We start from the raw sequence: 8,319 nt of genomic DNA on the forward strand, positions 1-8,319 counted from the left end.
ATCAATATCATTATGAAAAGACTCTAACAAGATATTTCTATGAATGCTATGAACAGCTTTAACACTATTCTAAGATTCACTGTCTGAATCTTATTGTGAGCATTTTATTCAAAGGTCCATCAAAACTTCAACCTGTTCCAAGAATGGTCTGGTGTTTGAAGTGGGCACATTTGATGTTGCACACAACACAATAATTATAAGTAAATGGATAACCAGTTTCATTTTGGAAGACAATTACAACTTCATTTACTTAAAATTATAGCGTTAAGTCCAGATTTACATTTGACCTGACTTCTTTTATTGAGGTAGAGCAGTGAAGGCAGTCCCCAAGTTACAAACATCCGACAAACTTCATAACTTGGGGACTGCCTGTGTATTGAATAGGAGTGGACTGGATTGTTAGATTGCCAAAATGATTAAAAACGATGAAAGCAAGCAGAAATGCAGGGTGTATTCAAGTTTGGGTTCCCACATCATCTATCCATATGTGAAATGAAACACCAATTAAACATGCTGCTTTTCTTCCTTTGATTTTATTGTGCTTTTTGAAATTTAATCCTATTTTGTTTAAATTATACCCCTTCAGTAATGAGTACGGTTTGTTCATTGCATTGTATTTTGTATCTGCTTCTTCCCTTTTTCATCATAGCACAGCCCTGTATCATTTGATGAAGCCTGAATTAATAAGATTCAGAAAAAAACAAAATGAAATGCTTTTTCATACAAAATAAACCAAGGAAATTCACCTCCATAAAATAGGGTAGTAGCCACTAGTATGGTTTTAAAAAGGGATGAAGCAAATTCACAGAAGATAAGGTAATTGAAGGTTATTACTCATAATAGTTAAATATTACCACCATATATGCCTTTGATTGCCATTGACTATCTAGCAAATAAGAGGAGACAGGTGTTGCTTGCTACTTTTTCAGAGACATCTAGCTAGCTACTGTGGGAAACAGATGGCTGTTTGGCATAATCCAGTAGAGATCGTATGTTCTGTAATATTTTCCCATTCAACTTGACACATTCATATAATCCACAATATTCTTACATATTGGATTAGCTTTACCACATACCCTCTTGTAAATGTGTATGTGCTATGCCAATCTGACACATACATTCCTCTATGTATAAAGTAATAAATCAATAATTTTATAAAGACTTTAATATACACAGGCAGATGTAAAATAAGATTTGTGTAAAAATGGGCTGACGATTCACATAAATGAACAAATACTTGTGAATTAAAACAATTAAAAGTTGCATTTTTCTATTCAGAGAATTGAATTTGTATTTATATGCTTACAAGTGACATGCTTGTAGTGTAGCGGTTTATTGTCAATTTGTATCAATATAGGTGGTCTGATTTACAGATGCAGTTTTTAGTTAACAATTTTTTTTCAGTGCATACATATGTGCAAAATATGTTCTGAATATGGTCATTGTATCTAGGCAATACATCTAAATCAGATGAAAAGATATAGGAATAAATCACTATTCCTTTGTTTGATGTAAATCCTTGTAAATGAAATAATATTCTTGGTTCTTAACAATTCAAAGGCAATACCCAATGACAAATTTCCCCAGGGAAAAGTAGAACAATTTATTTTCTGTTCCTCATGCCTTAAAACTAAGCTACAATTCAGCTAAAAACTCCCAGATCGAAATACACATATACCCCCGCCAAAAAATCCAGCTTCAGGACTTCTATCACTATCAATGCAGGACTGCTATATAATCTATAGAGCTGTGCATTAGGAAAAAGGTATCGCTCCTCTCTCTTGAATCAGTGAAAATATAGGCCTGTGTGAATTTCTAGATTTCTGGCAAGTTCCAATCCCCTTTGAGGTAGCATTACAGCAATTCTGCCTGGGAATATCTATAGGCATGACACCAACAAGTCACGCATTAGAGGGATATGTGTGCAGGCTACCACATATACAATATGGCTGGATTATGATAGGAACCCTAATGAATACTGGGAAAATATAAACATGGGATGCTTTGCTTTGAACTAGAAAAAACTGTACTATACATAATCTGTGTAGACATGTAGTGTTATCTAGATTTTAAAGTTTGCTTCTGGTATCATTCACATTATTACCTTACTGCTATGTCTTTCCACTACTGCAAACACAACAGAACATTTGGAATTAATAGTTGTTTATGTTGAGTTTTTTAAAAATCCCCAAAACAGAGCTGGGCAACTGTGAAAGGCTAGGGGGCATTTTAGTCCCCTAAACCTTGGAGGTCTTTGTTTGGGGAAAAAAAGAAAGGCCCCTCTTGCGCCTTATTTTGCAGGGGAGCTGGAAGACTGGGGTCAGAAACACAAAAAGAATGCCTTGCAAACCTAGAGGACATTTGGGGCAAAAACATTTTGACATCTGAGGGCCACAAAATAATCATTGGGGCTGCATTAACTCCATGGACTGAATTTTGCCCATCCCTGCTCTAAAATAATGTCTTATGCAATTCCATCGTATGCCATGTTCAGTGCATTATATATGTTCAACTCTCAAATGTTTACAGTTACAAAGTCTACTTTTCCACATAACTTCTCACCACCATATAATATTTAATTGCTAAAATGATCCTGGAAGACGATCTTACTCGAACATAATATTTAATTGCTAAGAACGCAGAAAATATACAGAGAGCTGACATTTATACCTAAAGTTGTTGAAATTCCCTGACCATTCTTTCCTTCTCAAACAAACCAATGTTATCTCACAAAGCTCATCCTCATAATTGTAATGGTCTCTTAGCAACCATGCCCCCCAGGACATGTGAAGTAATCCATTTTCCTTTTCCTACTACCAGGATCTAGTTCTGATGCAGAACCCTTTCAAACTGCAGTGAATTAACTGAATTATACATGTTCTGTCTCTTAAGACCAGACAAGTATTACTGAGGGTTTTTAATGAAGTGACAGTACCTCCTAGGTCAGTGGGCCAATGACTGTTTATCCATAAAGGGATGTTCTACGAGTAAAGATTCCACAATCTACTGTAAACCATTAAACTGCACCTTCTTTTAAGCAGCCATCCCATTCACTACGTTCCTCCTCATCTGTATGTGGCATTCAGTCTTGATAGATACTTAAGTTGCAATGGGTAACAGATTATTTAGTAAGACTACTGTTTTGCGGAAGAGAATGTATTTTCTCCTGTATTTCCATCTCAGGCCTCTACTCTCAACATTTCAATACAGAATATTTTCAGAAGTATTCAGGCATACAATCTTCCTTAACAGCCTGTTCTAGTTATCTTCACATACTTAGCTTATTATCATGCATTTTATTTATTTTAATTTCCAGACACTGGTGGTTCTGCTGTCCTTTGCTACACTACAGCCTTTTAGGACCTCATACTTTTACCCTTGGAAGGTAGTGATAAAGGGCCCAAACAAGCCACATCTCAGCCTTTCCCGGTGAGCTAAAAGACAGTTTCTACTGATGCCATTGCTTTGGTGTTTTTGCTGTGAATTAATTAAGCCCAGCATTATTATCTACATCAACTTCCAATTAATCAGGGTATTTAAGACCTCCCAAAATTCTGTAAACACCAACAGAATCAACTGCCTCTAGAAACATGGACATTAGCAGTTTTCGTATTTGTCAAAAGTCTCATAGAATCCTGGTCGGACTTTTCTGATGCTCATGCGTATATGCTGACACTCGGGAGGAACTGATTCGCTATAGCTAGTTGAACTTGCTGTCCCAGTAATCCAGCCAGAAGATAAGCGCTTTCTTTTTGCCTTATGTGAAAAGCTTCCAATTCCTTTGTTGTGTTCTATACAGGAATCAACTTTACTCCTATCATTGACATCTTCAGTTGACTGCTCGTCTCGGTTGGAAGCCATTTCTTTACGCTTGCAACCTTTCCTCTCCTCTTCTGAAATCTTCCTGAAATGCTCCAGTGACTCTACTTTTCTTCGTCTTTCTACTGTTTCCATCTGTTTTTTGTCCATAAAGTCCTCAAAATACATTTTTCTTTCACTCCTCTGATCCTCAAGAAATTTCCACTCAGTATCTGTCATCTTCACACCACTGAACTGTTCCTGTTTCTCTCTGGTTACAGTGTCTGTACAAAATATGTCAAAGAGCTGTTCTGAACTCCTGTTGAAATCATTTGCCTTCTGTGTAAACAACTCATTTCTTCTTCGCTTTCTGGACTGATACAGCTTTGAGAATTCCTCATACACCTTCAGAATATGCATCTTTATGCTTTGTGTTGCTATGGTATATAAATTGCAGAACGACCAATGTTCCTGCAAGAGTTCGGCAAGCAACTGGGCAGCATCTTCTTTGGATCGCTGGGCTTGCCCTGCCCTTTTCGGGTGCAGTAGATATAACATGTTTTGAATGACATCCTTCTTTGTAGGCAGAATTCCTTGGGCAAACTCTGATGACTCCACATAATCAACAGTTCCCAGAGTCTTCTTTGCTTTAGTATCCAAAGCTGCCATCATTTCTTCTCAGTGTGAGTTTATAGGAAAACTGAAATAGAGAGAGATGTTAGCTGTTGCAGAAGATTTCATCAAAAAGAATGAAAACAAACACTGCCCACCTGGAACAATAATTATGCCACTGACTTCCATTTTAAAAAATCAAGATTATAAAAATGTTTAGGGTTAAAGGCAACTGTACTTTCCACAGAGCTTTTATGCTAACTAAGCTCTCAGCCATCAAACAGGATAACATGATATAGAGCAATAAGGTATTCATGCCTTTGCTGACAGAGATGCCTCTATTTCTAATGCAATTTATGTGCCTTTTTTACATTATTTAGGGTATTGATTTATACAATAAAACAAAACCTGGAAAGGAATTCACTAAACAGGCCTCTTCCTTTACTGGTACTCTAGGTAGGGTGGGAAATATGAACCCTGTAGTTGTTGAAGCACTGCTCTTCCCATTAGCTGTAGTCAGCATAGGAACACTGGAGTTGCTGTGTAACAATAGCTCAGTGGTTCTCAACCTGTGGGTCCTCAGATGTTTTGGCCTTTAACTTCCAGAAATCCTAACAGCTGGTAAACTGGCTGGGATTTCTGGGAGTTGTAGGCCAAAACACCTGGGGACTCACAGGTTGAGAACCACTGCAATAGCTGAAGGGCTGCATGATTTCCATCTTGGTCAAGGTCCAGCACAGATGAACCACTGACCACTTTGATGAGAAAAACTAGAGTTTTATTGTGGTCAGTCTTCTAAGATCTGATATATTTACAATACAGTGGGCCCTCAATGTCTATTGAGTCTCGGTTCCAAGACACCCTGTGGATATCATAATCCCATTACATACAGTAGCTTAATAAACTGGTGTCCCTTGCACAAAAATAGCAAAATCAAAGGCTTATTTTAGGTTTAAAAAATATTTTCAAGTCATGATTGTTTAAATCCATGAATACACAGGGGCCATGCTAATCTTCTTGTTCCAGTTTTAATATATGTACTGCCAAAGCGAATACATCTGTAATGCAAAAATTCAAAGCAGCTAGGAGTTTTCTCAACCTCCCCCCCGCCAAAGTTGCTCATTGTTAGAAGGTGGAAAAACACTTCCTCTATCAGCTCCATTTCAGTTTCTCAAAATTCTTAGCATGCACATGGAAAAATGGATCCAGTTAAATTACATTTTAACTTGAAATAACAATAATCTCATATGTGCTGCGCAATCCGACAAAAGAATATTGAGAATTAAAATTCACGGAGCAATTGACTGCCAAGAAAGTATGCATGATACTGCCATCCTGGATTGCAATAAAGTAGTTTATTACAGAGAAGTAGAAATTTAATTCCAGATATATTTATATGTATAGATATGCATATGCGTGGGTGAATGTGTGTGTACGTGTGCATGCAAGCGCACGAACACACAGAGATTCTTAGTTAACCAGAACTCAAGCAACAGAAACTCTCAAGTAACTGGCAAAAACAACAATAATAAAATAATAATAATAAAAAATCAAAGAAGCAATACTTTACAATAAAAAATAAAATACATGATTAATACTGTACTTTAAATTTGTGTTATATTAAGTTTGTCTTTAATTGGTTTTTAACTGGGAATTTTCAAATAGTTTATATTTAGTCCGGTTTTAATGTTTGCATATTTGTATATTTTAAATTGTATGCTTGATGCTTTTATGTTAAGCTGCTTTGAGTTTCCCGAAGGAAAGATAAAGCGAAGTATAAAGAAATAGAATAATAACAGTCTTAGTTTGCTTTCAGTTACTGTATTCCAATATCAATATCCAGTAAATAGAGTTTATGGCATGGTATAATGTGGGGGATAATATTAGTTTGGGGGGGGGGAGGCACTGACCCACCCCGGTGAGAGTTATAGTTCATCCAACATCCAGAGAGCATTCTGGACTTCATCAATGACTGATCTGGACCAAACTCGGCACACAGAACCCTGTTGACTGACTGAACATATTGGAGAGGTTTTGGGGGTGGGGACTGATCCACCCACGTGGGAGTTGTAGTTCACCCCGCATCCAGAGAGCCCTCTGAACTTCACCAATGACAGATCAGGACCAAACTTGGCACACAGAACCCCGAAGACCAACTGAACATATTATTATTATTATTTATTAAATAACTGAACATACTGGAGGGGTTTGGGGGACTGACTCACCCAGGTGAGAGTTATAATTCAACCTGCATCCAGAAAGAACTCTAAACCCAAGAAATGACGGATTTGGACCAAACTTGGCACGCAGACCCAACATGACCAACTTTGCATACTGGCGGAGTTTGAGGGTGATTTACCTTGGCACCCAGGAGTTATAGTTCATTCATATTCAGAGAACACGGAACCCAGCAGGTGACACAAACGTGGCACACAAATTAAATACAGTCAACTTTGCATACTGGTGGAGTTTGGGGGTGATTGACTCACGATTTTGGAAATTGAAGCTCACCCACATCCTTATGCATTTTCTAATGGGAGCATTCATAAAAAACAAAAGCAAATACTGGCTTTTCCCTTTAAAAAATAGCAGAACAAATTGCCAATGACATGTAACACTGCATCAAACTGAATATATTACTAAAATATAATATATAAAACACTGCATTTTACATCCATTTAAAACTAAATCTGAGGAAAACTACCATAAACATTGAACACTGTAATTGTCCTGAACTGCAAACTTTAAACCTTTTGTCTAATTGTTAAAAAAAAACAAAACCTTGCCATATATATAGGGGAACAAATGACCTGATGCTACCTAACATCCAAAAACAAACAATGCCTTTTTCAAATAACCCGGGCATCGCCGGGTACACAAGATAGAATATATATAAAAGCTGACTGTCAAGATATAGCCACCACTGCTTGCAAGTCCCCTGTCAGCAGCTTCCACAAAAGGCAAGCTTTGATCTTCTGAAATGGATCATAACGAAACAACCTCCTTAGGGCTGTCAAAGGGAAGGCGGGGGGAAGCCTTGCTTACTTGAGCGCCCAGCTGCTCCTCCTCGGAGGAGGAGGGAAGGCATCGCTATGCGGGGGGAACCGGGCCTCCTCCTCTCCTTCATCCCCAAGACTGGCCTCAGGTCTCCCGAGCCAGCGGAAAGAGGCATCAGCCAGAGACTCTCGACTCAAGGCCCGTGGCCGCCATTTTGGTAGACGAGCGCGAGAGAGCGCTACGCAGCGGGAAAAGGGAATGCGACGCCCCCTCCACCATCTTGGAGAAGGGCAGCGCCAGCTTCCTGGCGTTTCTATGGTTTCAAACTGTCACTCACCATCCCCATCTCTCTCTCTCTCTCTCTCTCTACCGCAGGCCTGGGCAAACTTGGGCCTTCCAGGTGTTTTGGAGTTCAACTCCCACCATTCCTAACAGCCTCAGGCCCTTCTTTTCCCCCTCAGAGAATGTAATTGAGGCTATATATATTTCAAACTGTTGTTTGTGACCTTTCAGTATATATATATATATATATATAGAGAGAGAGAGATATTGAAAGAGAATGTATGCAATTATTTATGTATATGTTCTTTCACTCATTCATCCTATAAAATATATATTGAATGAGACTATATATATATATGCTTTCAAAGCGTCATTCATTACCTTTCTCTCTCTCTCTCTCTATATATATACATATACATACACACACATATATACACATTGAAATAGAGAGAAGTTATACAATTATGTGTGTGTGTGCAATTGAATTTATATTTATTTATTTACAACATTTATCTCACCGCCAAAGGAGACTCAGAGCGGCTTACAAGATATATATATATGCATACAATATATTATATTAGCATAGTACAATATCAGTATCATTACTATATTATATTATACCATTATATT

At 37.8% G+C, this 8,319-nt stretch overlaps 1 protein-coding gene and 1 non-coding gene across 2 annotated transcripts; both read right to left on the reverse strand.

Moving 5' to 3' along the window:
- Nucleotides 1-514: 514 nt before the first annotated feature.
- Nucleotides 515-7,660, reverse strand: LOC132770788 (uncharacterized). The gene is made up of 2 exons (XM_060768097.2): nucleotides 7,456-7,660; nucleotides 515-4,498 (listed from the first exon to the last, which is right to left on the reverse strand). The coding sequence occupies exon 2, from the start codon at nucleotides 4,468-4,470 to the stop codon at nucleotides 3,598-3,600; it is 873 nt and encodes a 290-aa protein (XP_060624080.1). The 5' UTR covers nucleotides 4,471-4,498; nucleotides 7,456-7,660; the 3' UTR covers nucleotides 515-3,597.
- LOC132772431 (U6 spliceosomal RNA) lies at nucleotides 5,365-5,466 on the reverse strand. Its single transcript, XR_009631167.2, has one exon. It is a non-coding gene; the product is annotated as a U6 spliceosomal RNA (small nuclear RNA).
- Nucleotides 7,661-8,319: the final 659 nt, after the last annotated feature.

Source organism: Anolis sagrei, chromosome 3 (genome assembly GCF_037176765.1).
Source record: "Anolis sagrei isolate rAnoSag1 chromosome 3, rAnoSag1.mat, whole genome shotgun sequence".
Lineage (NCBI taxonomy): Eukaryota > Metazoa > Chordata > Lepidosauria > Squamata > Dactyloidae > Anolis > Anolis sagrei.

What these genes read in the sequence shown, in the direction of transcription:
- LOC132770788 (XM_060768097.2), bottom strand. Translation starts at nt 4,470, where the DNA reads ATGATGGCAGCTTTGGATACTAAAGCAAAGAAGACTCTGGGAACTGTT.